This window comes from Chanodichthys erythropterus, chromosome 9 (genome assembly GCF_024489055.1).
Source record: "Chanodichthys erythropterus isolate Z2021 chromosome 9, ASM2448905v1, whole genome shotgun sequence".
NCBI classification, from domain to species: Eukaryota; Metazoa; Chordata; class Actinopteri; order Cypriniformes; family Xenocyprididae; genus Chanodichthys; species Chanodichthys erythropterus.
The window spans coordinates 34,784,314-34,799,546 of record NC_090229.1 but is presented as its reverse complement, the minus strand read 5'-3'; the positions used below and the strand labels follow the sequence as shown (position 1 = coordinate 34,799,546).

The 15,233-nt window shown below is 35.1% G+C and overlaps 1 protein-coding gene across 1 annotated transcript in view; it reads left to right on the top strand.

The window, feature by feature from the left end:
- si:dkey-32e23.4 (dynamin-1-like protein) overlaps positions 1-12,782 on the top strand; it is a 33,759-nt gene extending 20,977 nt beyond the window's left edge. Inside the window, exons 11-17 of the mRNA XM_067395434.1 lie at positions 751-906; positions 2,737-2,826; positions 6,538-6,636; positions 6,722-6,835; positions 6,933-7,042; positions 7,119-7,278; positions 10,138-12,782. Coding sequence (XP_067251535.1) covers positions 751-906; positions 2,737-2,826; positions 6,538-6,636; positions 6,722-6,835; positions 6,933-7,042; positions 7,119-7,278; positions 10,138-10,194 — 786 coding nt within the window. The 3' untranslated portion in view covers positions 10,195-12,782. The remainder of the gene's footprint in view (positions 1-750; positions 907-2,736; positions 2,827-6,537; positions 6,637-6,721; positions 6,836-6,932; positions 7,043-7,118; positions 7,279-10,137) is intronic.
- Positions 12,783-15,233: the final 2,451 nt, after the last annotated feature.

Below are 15,233 nucleotides of genomic sequence, written 5' to 3'. Positions count from 1 at the left end.
GTTAACCGTTAATATTATAGTAACATAATGTTCAAGTAAGGGCTCCATACATAGTTGATAGCCTTAGCAGAGATCATTTTTTATATATCCTTACGAAACTTTTAGTTATAATTTAATTTAATATATTTAAAGACAGAAACACAACTTCAGTAAACCAACAGTTTAATAAAAAAATAAAAGCAATTTTATGTTAAGGTTTCTCCCAACCTGCTGTAACGAACCCGTACCGAACCGTGACTTCAAAACCAAGTAATAATTGAGTACCAGTACCCATAATAATTGAGCCCCAGATGAGCATATTAGAAGACTGGAGACACTGAAGACTGGAGTAATGATGCTGAAAATTCAGCTTTGATCACAGGAATCATATTTTATAACATATTCAAATAGAAAACAGTTATTTTAAATTGTAATAATAATTCAGATTATAACCTTTTTTTTTTTTTTTTTTTTTTGTCATTTAAATGAAATAAATACAGCCTGGGTGAGCAGAAGAGAGTTCTTTTAAAAACATAAAAAAAATATATTAATTATTCCAAACTTTTGACCAGTAGTGTATGTATTTGTTTTGCTCAAATCTAAATACTACTTCTGATAGAAATTGCAATCACTATAAAATGAATCATTATCCAGTAGAATAGCTGGAAAAGCAATGAAAAATCATTGGTCAGAAGTTGTGGAAACTGTATAACTCTACACAGGGGTAGACTAAATGTGTGTTGACTGTATTTGGTTGTTGTGATGATGTAGGGTCCTCGGCCAGCGCTGTTTGTTCCTGAGGTCAGTTTTGAGCTGCTGGTGAAGAAACAGATCAAGAGACTGGAGGAGCCCAGCATGCGCTGCGTGGAGCTCGTACACGAGGAACTTCAGAGAATCATCCAGCACTGCTCTGCCTACAGCACTCAGGTGCTTCACTGCTTATTAATATTTGATGCAGAATATGCAGGGAAAAAAACAAAACAGGAAATTGAATATGAGGTAGTGTAGCCAGCCTTAAAATCTCTCCTGTCAGTGCTTTATACATTACAGTTTGGTTAGTTAGTAGGGCTGCACAATGCATCAGGGGGAAAAAACGTGATATTGATTAGTGTGAATGCCAAATCGCGATTTAATTAAGTAAATTTGTGCTGGCGGTTTCAGAGTGAAGCGCGTCATTTACCCACATGTAGATCATGATACAGTGTTTCAGAGTCTCAGAACAGCTTGGTTCATTTACTAATCAAAATGTTCTGAGACTCTGTGTGCTGCATATGTGTAAATGAACATACTGTGTCTTCATGCCAGCGCATTTGTTTGTCGGCTAACCTTCAAAATAAATGCTGTATGCCATTTGAAAATGAAGAAATGAAGACAAATGAATAAATATTAGTATTGGAATTTGACAGTAAAATAAATTTTAATACTTGATTTTTATATTTTATAGTATAGTAGTATTATTTAATACAATATATTTCTTATTTTAATAATATATTATATTATGTTATATTATATTGTATTATTCAATATTCTAAATATAATTTTGGGTCATATCGAATTGCTCAAAAACAGTCTGAATGTGGCCTATGAAAACTCAACTCAAGTAGAGAGATATTTTTATGGTTCCCTTTATAGTTTGAATTGTTTTTTCATTCATTCATTCATTCATTCATTCATTCATTCATTCATTCCAATCATTAATTAATTAATTCATTCATTCATTCCAATCATTCATTCATTCACCCCAATAATTGATTAATTCATTCATTCATTTACCCCAATAATTAATTCATTCATTCATTCATTCCAGTCATTCATTCATTTACCCTTAATCATTAATTCATTAATTCATTCATCCATTCATTCATTCCAATCATTCATTCACCCCAATAATTCATTCATTCATTCATTCGCCCCAATAATTGATTAATTAATTAATTAATTAATTCACCCCAATAATTCATACATTCATTCAATCAATCATTTATCCCATTCTTTCTTTCTTTCTTTCTTTCTTTCTTTCTTTCTTTCTTTCTTTCTTTCTTTCTTTCTTTCTTTCTTTCAAATGAATAAATGAACAAAATCTCCAACAAAATCATCTTGAACAATTAATTCTTTCCAAATAGAGCTATTCAGGTCATCTGGTGAAATTTAATTTCATTTTTTTTTTCACAATACTGCAGAAAATGTACTCTTTTTTCCAATATTGTGCATCCCTAGTTAGATGTTAATATGGTTGTGTCATCAATACCATGATAATTTTTTGGTGGCACTGTGTTCAGTTCTCAGTGTTCTGAGTGACCAATGGAAAAATGCAATGTGAATATCAGAATGTGTCTGCATAGTACATCAAGGTCTTTTATTTCAAACAAGCAAGGAAGCTTCTGTTTCCCATGACAAGCCCTTATATAGCTACAAAAATGAAATGTGAAGAGGAGAGTGAAAGCTTTGTACAGGCACCACAGATTGACACACACAGGCTCAGAACAGCCTGCATTAGGATTCTCTCCTCATTCTGCTCTTATCTTCTCTGTCCTGCTGCCTTCACTGTGTACATTTGTTTTACCTTAAACATTTTTTTCGCTTTACTCTATTATATACATCAATTTAACGTCAGAATGTGAAGATTTGATGCTCATAATATTTTGAAGTGTGTTGGGAAAATATTATGCTTTACTCTTTCACACAGGAAGTGTAAAAATGTTTTAAACAATTGACAGCTAACCTACTGTATGTATGTGTGTTTGTTTATGTCCGAAGGAGCTTTTGCGGTTTCCCAAACTACATGATTCAATAGTGGAAGTGGTTACCAGCTTACTCAGGAAACGTCTGCCCATTACCAATGAGATGGTATGAACATATGCCTATGAATACACCCATACTAACTCATACCTGCCTCGAGGACTTGTATTACAGCAACATAATCACAAGGCGTGTACTTAGACAAGCTTTTATAAAAAATCAAAATGATAAAAGTGTGTAAAATTTACAAATTTTTAACTTCAGTAATACAGAACCAAATGTATTTTATGCAGTGCAGTATAGTGAACTCATTGTCATGTTTAAGAAACCAGTTTGAGATGATCTGAGCTTTGTGACATGGTGTGTTATCTTGCTGGAAGTATCCATCAGAAGATGGGCACACTGTGGTCATAAAGGGATGGACATGATCAGCAACAATACTCGGGCTGTGGCGTTTAAACAATGCTCAATTGGTACTAAGAGGCCCAAAGTGTGCCAAGAAAATATCCATTACACCAGCAGCAGCCTGAACATTGATACAAGGCATCTTCTATTGTCCAATTATGGTGATCCCATGTGAATTGTAGCCTCAGTTTCCTGTTCTTAAATGACAGGAGTAGCACCAGTCTGTCTTCTGCTGTTGTAGCTTATCTGCTTCAAGGTTGGACATGTTGAGCATTCAGTGATGCTCTTCTGCACCTCGGTTGTATTGAGTGCTTATTTGAGTTACTGTTGCCATTCTGTCAGCTCAAACCAATCTGGTCACTCTCCTCTGGCATTAGCGAGGCATTTTCACCCACAGAACTGCTGCTCACTGGATATTTTCTCCTTTTCAGACCATGCTCTGTAAACTCTAGAGATTGTTGTGAGTGAAAATCCCAGTAGATCAGCCCGTCTGGCACCAATAATCACTTAAATCACCTTTCTTCCCAATTGTGATGCTCAGTTTGAACTTCAGCAGATCATCATGACCATGTCTACATGCCTTAATGTATTGAGTTGCTGCCATGTCATTAGCAGATGAGATATTTGCGTTAACGAGCAGTTGAAGTGGTGTACCTAATAAAGTGGCTCGTGAGTATACATCTGCTTATCTCTCAGCACGAGAAAACGTTTGTTTTCCATCTTTGAGTTTAAACCAGACTGGTTTGCAGCACAGCGTGAGTCTGCTAAAGATTCAGAAAATGTCATTAAATTGGCCTAATTGTTAGAGAGTCGGACTTGTAACCCGAAGGTCATGGGTTTGATTCTCAGTGCTGGCAGGAAATGTAGGTGGGGGAGTGAATGGACAGCGCTCTCTTCAACTCTCATTACCCTTGAGCAAGGCACCTAACCCCCAATTGCTCTCCGGGCGCCAAATCAAAGAAATGGCTGCCCACTGCTCTGGCTACACATCACATCACGTCAGCCACTTTTTTTAAACAGAAAACTTTTAAATAATACTCACTCTGCACTTCAGTACCTGTGGGCTTCCATGCACATGCACTTATTAAAGGGTTAGTTCACCCAAAAATGAAAATTCTGTCATTTATTACTCACCCTCATGCCGTTCCACACCCGTAAGACCTTCATTAATCTTCAGAGCACAAATTGAGATATTTTAGTTGAAATCTGATGGCTCAGTGAGGCCTTCATAGCCAGCAATGACATTTCCTCTCTCAAGATTCATTAATGTACTAAAAACATATTTAAATTGGTTCATGTGAGTACAGTGGTTCAATATTAATATAAAGCGATGAGAATATTTTTGGCGCACCAAAAAAACAAAATAATGACTTATTTAGTGATGGCGATTTCAAAACACTGCCTCAGGAATCTTCAGAGCACAAATGAATCAGTGTGTCGAATCATGATTCAGATCGCGTGTCAAACTGCCAACGGCTGAAATCACATGACTTTGGCGCTCCGAACAGCAGATTCAATACACCGATTCATTAATGATCCGATGCTTCCTGAAGCAGTGTTTTGAAATCAGCCATCACTAAATAAGTCGTTGTTTTGTCGTTATTCTCGTCGCTTTATATTAATATTGAACCACAGTACTCACATGAACTGATTTAAATACGTTTTTAGTACATTAATGGATCTTGAGAGAGGAAATGTCATTGCTCCCTATGAAGGCCTCACTGAGCCATCGGGTTTTAACAAAAATATCTTAATTTGTGTTCTGAAGATGAATGAAGGTCTTAAGGGTGTGGAACGGCATGAGGGTGAGTAATAAATGACAGAATTTTCATTTTTGGGTGAACTAACCCTTTAATAGAGATGCACCGATACTAAATTTCTCCACCAGTACCGATAGCTGGTTATTTAGAGTGATATCTGCCGATGCAATACTGAATAACAATACTGATAGTTTGGGAGTTCTGCCTTTTTATACCTTTTGAAATTAATGATGATTTCACTATAATTAATGATTATTCATTAGATTTTTAATTACTATATTTTGTAAGAAATGCAAATAAAAACTTTATTCTTTCCATTTCATCAACTTGTTTTACAGTAACTGCTATCAGTTATAAACAAACACATTACTCAAATTATTAACACACATTAACTAAATTCTGAAGATTAAATTAATATTTCTTATCTTTCTGAATGTTATTAATTCATACAATTACTATTAATTTTGAACATCAAACTGGTTTCTTAGCATTTTCTTTACAGAAAGCACAAATTTAATGCATTTTCCTGCCCTCTTTTGATTGACAAGATATATAAGCCCTGACTATCAGCTGTTTTTAAACTATTAGCCGATAGTGTGAAAATTTGCTTTTTTGGCCAATATAGCGGTGCATCTCTACGTATTAATGTATCAGAAGGTCATTAAATAAATAATAAACAGCTCTTTTTGCTGAAATGCATGACATTTTTGAAAGTACATTTGATTGTTTATGTTGCTAAGGGCGTTGCGTAGTGATGCGCAGATCTGTTCGGTGAAGCAGCTATTTATCAATCACCATCAAACACCATAACTATCCAGTTTATACATTGGATAAATAATTGTGCATGTTCATTCCCCCAAATTTCTATTTCTTTTTCCATCATCATTCTCACTTAATGTTAATTTTTAAAAACAATAATAACAATGTAATGTTCAGGGTAAACTTGATCAAATCATAATAAAATAATATCCATTTTTCATCATGTAAATTATAATGCTGTGATGCTTAAATTCATTTGGTGCAGTCATGAAGTTTCAGGGGCAAAGGGATCCATTGTCTATTGTTAATAGTGTAGTAATGTATGAAGCGCAGCTCACACAGAAGTCACTTTTAAACCGAGCAGCTTTTTTATTGCGGTGAATCCATGTGACCAACTTGAACTCATTGTGAAATCCACGCTCATGTGAAATTCCCGATCACATGAATTCTTATTGGCATGACTGGATTTGGTAAATGTGACCACACCCAAACTAATTGGAATTGTTTGTGTTTTATTTTTAATTTATTGAGCTATATATATATATCGCTAGTGGCCAGAATTTTAGTACCACTTCATCCTTACACCAAACACACACAGCTGGGGCAGTCGTGGCCTAATGGTTAGAGAGTCAGACTGGTAACCCAAAGGTTGTAGGTTCGATTCTCAATACCGGCAGGAAATGACTGAGGTGTCCTTGAGCAAAGCACCTAACCCCCAATCGCTCCCCAGGTGCCACAGTAAAATGTTCTTGGTTTGCAGTGTGTGTTCTCTACTCACTACTCCTAATGTGTTAAATCAGAAATCCTTAGCACATGTTCAATTCAGAGCACAGTTTTGCTTCTTCTGAAAATGTGTCATCATGTTAACTCATGGAATGTGTTTACTTTTTCTCAGGTTCATAATCTAGTTGCAATCGAGTTGGCCTATATAAACACCAAACATCCTGATTTCACAGACGCTGCCCAAGTGTCTGCATCTGTCAACAGCCAGCAGGTACTAAAACTCTCTCTCCGTCTCGTCTCGTCTCAGTCTCCAAATCCAAACAGGATTAGTCTTTGTTTTATCGTCTCTTTTGCAGGTGGAGGCTGGGGATGGAGGTAAGAGATGGAAGAATGAAAAGATGCCGTCGGAGGAGAAAGGCCCTGTGCCTGCGTTTGGAAGCCCCACCAAAGCCGTCAACCTGTTGGACACGGTACGTCTTTGCTATCTCAAAAGTACAGAAGCCAAAAGTACCTGCACATTTGAAGAAAACCAGGAAAGAACAACAACTTTTGGACATTTTTCTGTAGGCCGTGCCAATATCCCGCAAACTAAGCACTCGAGAGCAGAGGGACTGTGAGGTCATCCAACGGCTCATCAAGTGCTACTTCCTGATCGTGCGCAAGAGCATCCAGGACAGGTCAGCACCTGTTTGTGTGGGAGCCAAACAACTGAGTGACCACTTCGCATCTGATCTTTTTTTCTGTTTTCTGTAGTGTGCCAAAGACGGTGATGCATTTCCTGGTGAATTTTGTGAAAGAGCATTTGCAGAGTGAGCTGGTCGGGCAGCTTTACAAACAGCCTCTGCTTCAGGAACTGCTCATCGAGTCTCAGGAAACTGCTCAGCAGCGCACAGAGGTTGCACAGATGCTGGAGGTACGTTTTGTGCGAGACTGTCCTCCAAAAAAAAAAAAAAAAACGACCCTATAGGTCGTTTTTCGAGCACCTTATTATGACCTATATTTAGGTTTTAAAGTCATGCGCCCTCTATCTGGTGTAAAAATAATGGCAGTGTTGTGTTATGTATGTCATCATGAAATGACGTATGACTGTCATTACCAATCAAAATGCGTGTTCATTTAAATGCAATGTGTGGACATTTTATACCATTTCTCCTGTCTCCATTTAGCAAAACTCATTTTTTTTAATTAACAACTATACCTACCCAACCCCTAAACCTAACCTTAGTGATTTATAGTGCATATACACTTTATGAGCACATACGTTTCCTGGGATCGAACCCACGATCGCATGATCACATGATTGTATTGTTATTGCAATGCTCTACCAATTGAGCTACGCAAAACCCGAAATATAACGTAGATAAAAGGAAAGTTTCCTGTTGTCAATAGGGGCGCAACTTTAGCAAACACTCCTATGGGTCGTATTTCAGGGAAGTGACAAACGACCTATATGGTCATATTGGTTGGAGAACATGTTGTTTTGTGCATGTGTGAAATACTTATAAGCCTCATAAAGCTGGTATTTTCGTGTTGACCTGGAAGAGATTAAAAAAAGAAAAACCCTAAAAACTACCTAGATTTTAAAACAGGAACCAAACTTTGCAAATGGGCCAAGACTATCAAAAGGTATTTTGTTTTTTAACAGTCACGGGTATAAATGCAAAGGAATTTAGTTAAATCTATTGATTTCAGTTAATACTGGTAATTCTCAGATTATATGTTCTTGAATAATTTGACACTTCAAAGAATTTCTCAATTTTTTAATTAATAAAAATGGGCTAAATGTAGTAATAACATGTTAATAACATGGTAACATTCAAAAATGTTTGCACTTTCTCTCATTAATGAGTTATTAATCAGATGCAATATGGTTATGGTATATAACCATAATGTATATGATACAATATAGTATGAGTGATTTAAAAGACGAAATTTCACCAGGAATGAATGGAACATCTTGCTTCTGTGGTTATTTTTATTTAGTAGCAGTGCGTCAGTTAGTATGCTGACAGTCTAAGCTGTTTGTACTTTCACAAAGGTCATCTTTAAATTCATCCCATCTAAGGCACCACCACTACAGTCATGCACATTCAGACTGTCTTTGGCAGTTAAAGATGCCATGTCAAGTTAATCGCATATCGACTTTTAAAAATGAACCTCTTTCAATCCAATGCACTTAATAGCTGGTGTGAAAAAGCCTAGAAGCTTGGCTTTACAGTTAATATAGGGAATATGACCATCACTTAACAAGTGCTTTTAAATTTTCTGCCATATTAGAAGTGCTCTATTTTTATAGTGTGAAAAAAATAACTGCTTTACATGAAAATGTGATCTGTAAAATCATAGTACATAACAGATAGACGTGTCATATATCATTGAAAAGGTCTCTACTAGCAGAATACTAAAATCATATCCGTTTCAGTTAGTAACCAAACTATACCAAGTATTTGAATGAAAAAGCACCGCAGACGCATGGGTATACAGTATACACAGGATGCTTTTGCACCACGTTTTGGTTTGTAATTTTGCAAAACATTAGTAAACTAATACTAGATCGCATATGTTTATTTAGAGCAGGTGGTCTCGAACAAGCCCAAGCATACAGTAACATAAGACAGATCATGGAGTGACATGACATGCAGCTTGGCTAAAGCTATAGGATTTCTGGGATCATAAAGCGCTGTGATCATGTATTTGGATCACGTGTTTTTCAAAATCATTTGAAAGTTCAACCAATGGACACTGGATCTCGGGAATGGTGGATGGGTATAGTGTGTAGGAGTGATGTGTAGAGACATGAATGCATTTAGAATACGTAACTGTAGCGTACAGTTAACAAAAAAACATTGTAAAGTTAGTAGTTTCATACTTGAAGTTAGAAACTCCCCAACACTGCTAGTTACTTGTGCAGATACTTGTGATCCAAAAATGAATATCATCACTGTCAGCAGAAAGCTTATATGTCCAAAACCACTACTTTTCAGGAAATGGAGAAAACACTAATTAAACATTGAGTTTTCAAAGTTGATATTGAGCCTTTATATGGTCAGACACTTGCATGTATTATTATATTATTAACATTTACCAAATCCCAAAATTAAGCTCAAATGGATTTATGAGGTTTTTGACCAGTGAATGTCAGAAATACATGTTTTGTCCATCAGAAGAACGGCCGCATCTGATTAGTGCATCTCATTACATTTTCATAAACTTAGAGGTTATAATTTTTACAGTAGTTATGTGGGCGCTCAGTTTTTCCTGTCATTTTGCCAAAATCTCATGCAGTAATTAGACACAGGCTATTTAAAACTGTGTACTGACTCGACAACAAATTTTAGACTAAGGCACTCTTCTCCGCTTCTCAAATGCATAAAACTTGAGCCTTTTTAGACATGTTGTGTCTTCAGTAAAGAAAACGATATACTTATTCAAACAACCAGTTCTTTATTTACCCTTGCATTGCAAACAAGCAGACACTGTCCAAAATGTGCGCGACACTTCATTCACGATAGTGGTTTTACCGACAGTTTGAGGATCAAATGGAGTTACACGGTAGTCACAAGCTCTTATTTACTACATTTCATTGGTTAAATATGTGTAAAACCCACAGACAGAGGTATAGGATGTGTAATGATTTATGAACAAAAGGAAGAAAAAAAAGAGACAAAATATGGAGATACAAGGTTTCAGCCTGACAGCGACAAGATGGTTTTTTTTTATGCAGTGTTCTTTGTGTTATTAATACTGCTCTTTCTGACTTCTTCTCTTTTAGGCCCTGAAGAAAGCCAATAACATTATCTCAGAAATCCGGGAGACTCATCTTTGGTAGCCAAACGTTCTCTTGAACATTCTGTCCAGGAAAGTGTTTACATGTTTGTGCGTGTGGTGTGTGTGAATGTATGACGTGGGTCAAATATCTGAAGAAATTCAATGCCTCTGCCAGCATGAACATTCAACAAAATGTGTACAGTTTTACAAATGCTCTTTATTTCTACTGTATATGCACTGATTACATAACTGTGTGTTTGACAGGGGTGTGTGTGTGTGTGTGTGTGTGTGTGTATGTGTGTGTGTTACTATGTTTGTACTCAGATATAGTGAACATATCAAGTCTATTTCATTTTCTTCAACATTTAGATAGTTGCTCTTTCATGTAATGTTATAAGAATTGAGTTACGTCTCAAATGTTACTAAGAACATCCCATGGCCAGTCTTAATCCAAATCGAGTTCTCACACACTCACATGACTGATAACAGGAGTAGTTCACCAATGAAAATAGATGGACATGAAAATTTAAAAAAAAAAAATTTCATCATTTACTCACCATGTCATTCAAAACCTGTATGACGATCTACTGTATCTGCTGTAAAACATGGGAGATGTTTTGAAGAATGTCTTTGCTGCTTTTTATATTCAGTGAAAACATTTAGCACATTCAAGCTCCAAAATGGACTAAAGCATCATGAAGGCACCATAAATCATCATAAAAGTAGTCCATCTGACACATTCAATAGTTTTGTGTGAGGAACAGACTGAAACTTAAGTCATTATCCACTGAATGACATGATGGTAATTAATTTTTGAGAAAACTTCTCCATTAATATGCTGTAAATATAATGTAATTAATGTGGTATTCAGCTTTACAGTATATCTAAGAAACAAGAATCGCCCCTTTATTAGATTCAGACGAAACCATGCATGTTGTACACTACTGTACATGAAAACTTATGTTATGTAATTTCACAGCCAATATGGGCTAAATACAAAACAGAGATATAATATTTGATCACGTGTGTGAGACAGATGAAAGAAACTCAATTATCGTGTTACATTTACAATAATTAATGATGTGACCGTGACTGATGTCTAGACATGGTGCAAATAAACGGTAGTGCGGTGTGAAGAGCCATAGAACAAAGAGCCATTGTGTTTGGTTGTGCTCTGAAACACTTCAATCCACGCTTGGATGTACCGAAGACTTGACTGCCATGTAATATTTATGCTTGTATGAATATTTATTGTGAGAGTGAGTACGCCTGTGTCAAAGAAGGTCAAATGAGAAAGAACAAAGAAAACATTCCATCTGAATGGCTGTTTGAAGCATTGAACACCAAGAATGAAAATGAAGTTCAGTGTCAAATACAAAAAGTGCAAAAATTAAAACCTGTAGAGGGGCTGTAGAGAATATGGAAGTTGTTGAATTGCCAGCTAAAACCAATATTAATGTTTGTGGGTGTTTATGTTGGGACAAAGTCACATAATTTTTCATTGATTTCTTGCATTGGGACGCAGTGTAAACATTGCGCTCCTCTACCAACCAATCAACCATAAAAAAATAGATGTGCCAGAAAGGGCGAGAGAAGCTATAGAAGTAAAGGGGAATTATCAAAAATACTTTAAACATATTTATATACATTGTCAAATACCTGATCATTTAATAAGCATGCATTTCTTGTTGACCTCAAGCTTTATACCACTAGATTGTGTCCTGCCTCATATTTTTAGAATATTAAACTGGATATGTGTGACGCAGTCAGTATGTACTGTAGTGATGTTTTAAATTTCAAGAGATTTGAGCAATTTACTTAGTAGGCTGCTTGAGCGAAGGAAGATCCGTAGAAACGCTTCAGAGGCTGATGGATTTTAATGAGCCCCGTTGCAATCTCAGCACTGATTACATGATGCTGTATGCAATCCTAAATCCTAAATGGCCTCTAGCATTTTAATGAATCGTATGGAACCTGTCAATAACATATTCAGGTCAAGAAAGCCTATCTTTAAGAACATGACGATTTTGCACTGTAACATTATTATTTTTTTACAATTGAGCACATTTTGCCAAATTCCCATTACATTATTGTAAGAAAAAAATCATGGTAATTGTGTTAATGAGAAACATTTTTTTTTTAACTTGCTTAACGGCAGTGAGAATGAGAAATTATCATTGCCGTAAAACAACATATAACATCTTTTTCTAATTACCATAAAGCAAGAAAAAATCTCTTTCCTATTACTGTAATGCAGGGGGAAAAATCGAATTCTCTTTGCCATAATGTCAGAAAAAAAATATTCTTATTTCCGTAATGCAGGTAAAAATCGTTCTCTTTACCGTAATGCAAGAAAAAAATCTTACTCTCATTACTGTAATGAAAGAAAACATTTATTCTCATTACAATAATGTAAGAAAAAAATGCATTATTTTTACTACAATACAAACAGATTTCATTCTCATTGCCATAATGCAAAACAAAATATATCATTCTCATTACCATAATGCAAAATAAATCTCATTCTCATTACCATAATGCAAAATAAATCTCATTCTCATTACCATAATGCAAAAAAATATATAATTCTCATTATACATAATGAAAAAAAATCAAATTTTCACTAACACAATGCAAAAAATACCATTCTCATTATACATAATGCAAAAAAGTCTCATTCTCATTACCATAATGAAAAAAAAAATCTAATTTTCACTAACACAATGCAAAAAAAATACCATTCTCATTACCCTAATGCAAAAAGTTGCATTCTCATTGCCATAATGCAAAATGCAAAAAATGCAAAAAAATCAAATTTTCATTACCACAATGCAAAACAAATCATTCTCATTACCACAATTCAAAATAAAAAAAATCTCATTCTCATTACCATAATGCAAAAAAAAATCGCATTCTCATTACCATAATGCAACAAAAAAAATCTAATTTTCATTACCACAATGCAAAAAAATATATAATTCTCATTACCATAATGCAAAATAAATAAAATAAAAAAAAATTGCATTCTCATTACCATAATGCAAGAAAGCAATCTTACTCTCATTACCAGTATGTGGATTTTTTATGAGATAATTGAGATAATTTTCTATAGTCTCATTAATATGATTGAAATGTTTGTATAAATTTTATTATAATTTATAGTTTATTACTGTAAATTACAGTTCATTTTTACTAGCTTAAAAACATAAACATAAGCCAGTACAAAAAATTATATCCTAATGTATAATTACAATCAAAATTGCATTGCATTGGGACAAAATGTGTTTAATTGTTATGAAAATAATGTAATCCAAAACAATAGGCTTAATTTTCTTCATGCAAAATATTTCTTATTTCTGTCTTGACTTAGTGGTGAAATATGACAGGTCATGCTATAAAACACTGTCAAACTCCCTCTAGTCCAAAGTGACGTCTCCACTACCTGTGTGTGTAGCATTCTGTCATAGTCGTCAAGTGTGCGTAAAGAAAAGTGTATTTTAATGATATAAAACTCATTCAGCCTTCCTGTTGAGCATGTGTCCACATCCATATGTGTGTTTGTGTGAAAGAGAGTAATTGTTCGTGTGGGAGTTCGCTGTAAATCATTTTAAATAACTTGCCATTTCTTGACAAATGCCTTTAAGCGCCTGCCTGCCATTTTATTTTTGTGATACATGTTGATGTACTGTTCTCTGTTCAGATCAACATTAAAATTGAATGAAAATCTCTCCTCTTTCCCCTTATTGAAAGCTGCAATAGAACAATTTTTTCAATATTGTGCTGATCTTACATTATTCTTGTTATAGTCGCACCAAATGAATGCTTATTCTTTGCACTTATCTGTGCTGAAATTAAAAAAGAAGCAAGTAATTTCCTTCTACAAAGTCAGAAATGTTATCAGCATGCTCTGATTTTTTATTTTTTATTTTTTTTCCCAGCTAAAAGCCTACAGGCAATAAAATGAAATGCAGAGGAAAATGCGTTATGGGTAGTAAAATCTAGACTTCTTTTAGAGTATGTGAAGTAGGAAAGCAGTAACTCCATAAAAAAATCGTTTTGCCCCCGCATGTTCTGTTTGAGGTGAGATGCTTTCACTTCTTGTACAGTATTATAATCTGCAGACAGACTGACATATTACAATCCTTAAGAAAAAAGAATAAAACTTCAATAATATATATCTACTGGATTTAATTAGGTCAGATGAATATATTTTCAAACATAGAGCACTGGGGTCTCTGGGAACCCAAGCATAAAGACACTAAAGTTTGCATTAACAGAGCTGAGATGGCACAGCTTGCAAACACATCATCAAACTGAAAATGCAAATGAGATGCTATTCATTCACCACTTGAGTATCAAAATCAGGTTAACCCGAAGAAGTTTTCATATAAAACTCATCTACGGGTGTCAATCCATGTAAATGTAATGCACCGACACGTCTGGAAAGACAGCAGCAATTAATCACATCTGAATTACACACTCTTACTATCCAGATGCTGATATGGAGTAATAGAAAAAAAAAAGGTTTGAAGTAATTGCGACACAAAGCAAATATGTGGGAAAGCTGTCATGAATTATGATAAGGTGACTAAAGGAGGCTGGTTTCTTTTCTCACAATGTACATATGTGACTGATCTGGGCCAGCCGTTGATGTTCAATCCTGCAAGACTCTGCAACAATTCAGACGCATTGCTTATTTATGTCCAAAGTTTGATTTATTTTGATATGGCACTCTTGAATTACAGTCTTCATGACTTTACGTTTGTGCTCCATTAAAAGGTACTGTCATTATTTGGATACTGTGACAAATATCAAACATTCTTTAAAGCGCAATTTTATGCGAAACAATATTTGGCTCGTTCAGAAATAATTATGATAATGTCATCACAACCATGAGCTCAATGAAAGACACAAGTGGACCTTATCAATTAGACAAATGCAAACTCATAGAATGGAACAGATCTGGGCTGCGTTTCCAGATAACGATGGATCTTAGCACTTAAGAGCGACTTTACAAACATTCGTGTTTATTTCACGTGCGTTTCAGAAAAATGCAGTTAACACAATCTCACACAGCTGTGCTTTAAAAGCTACTTAAGT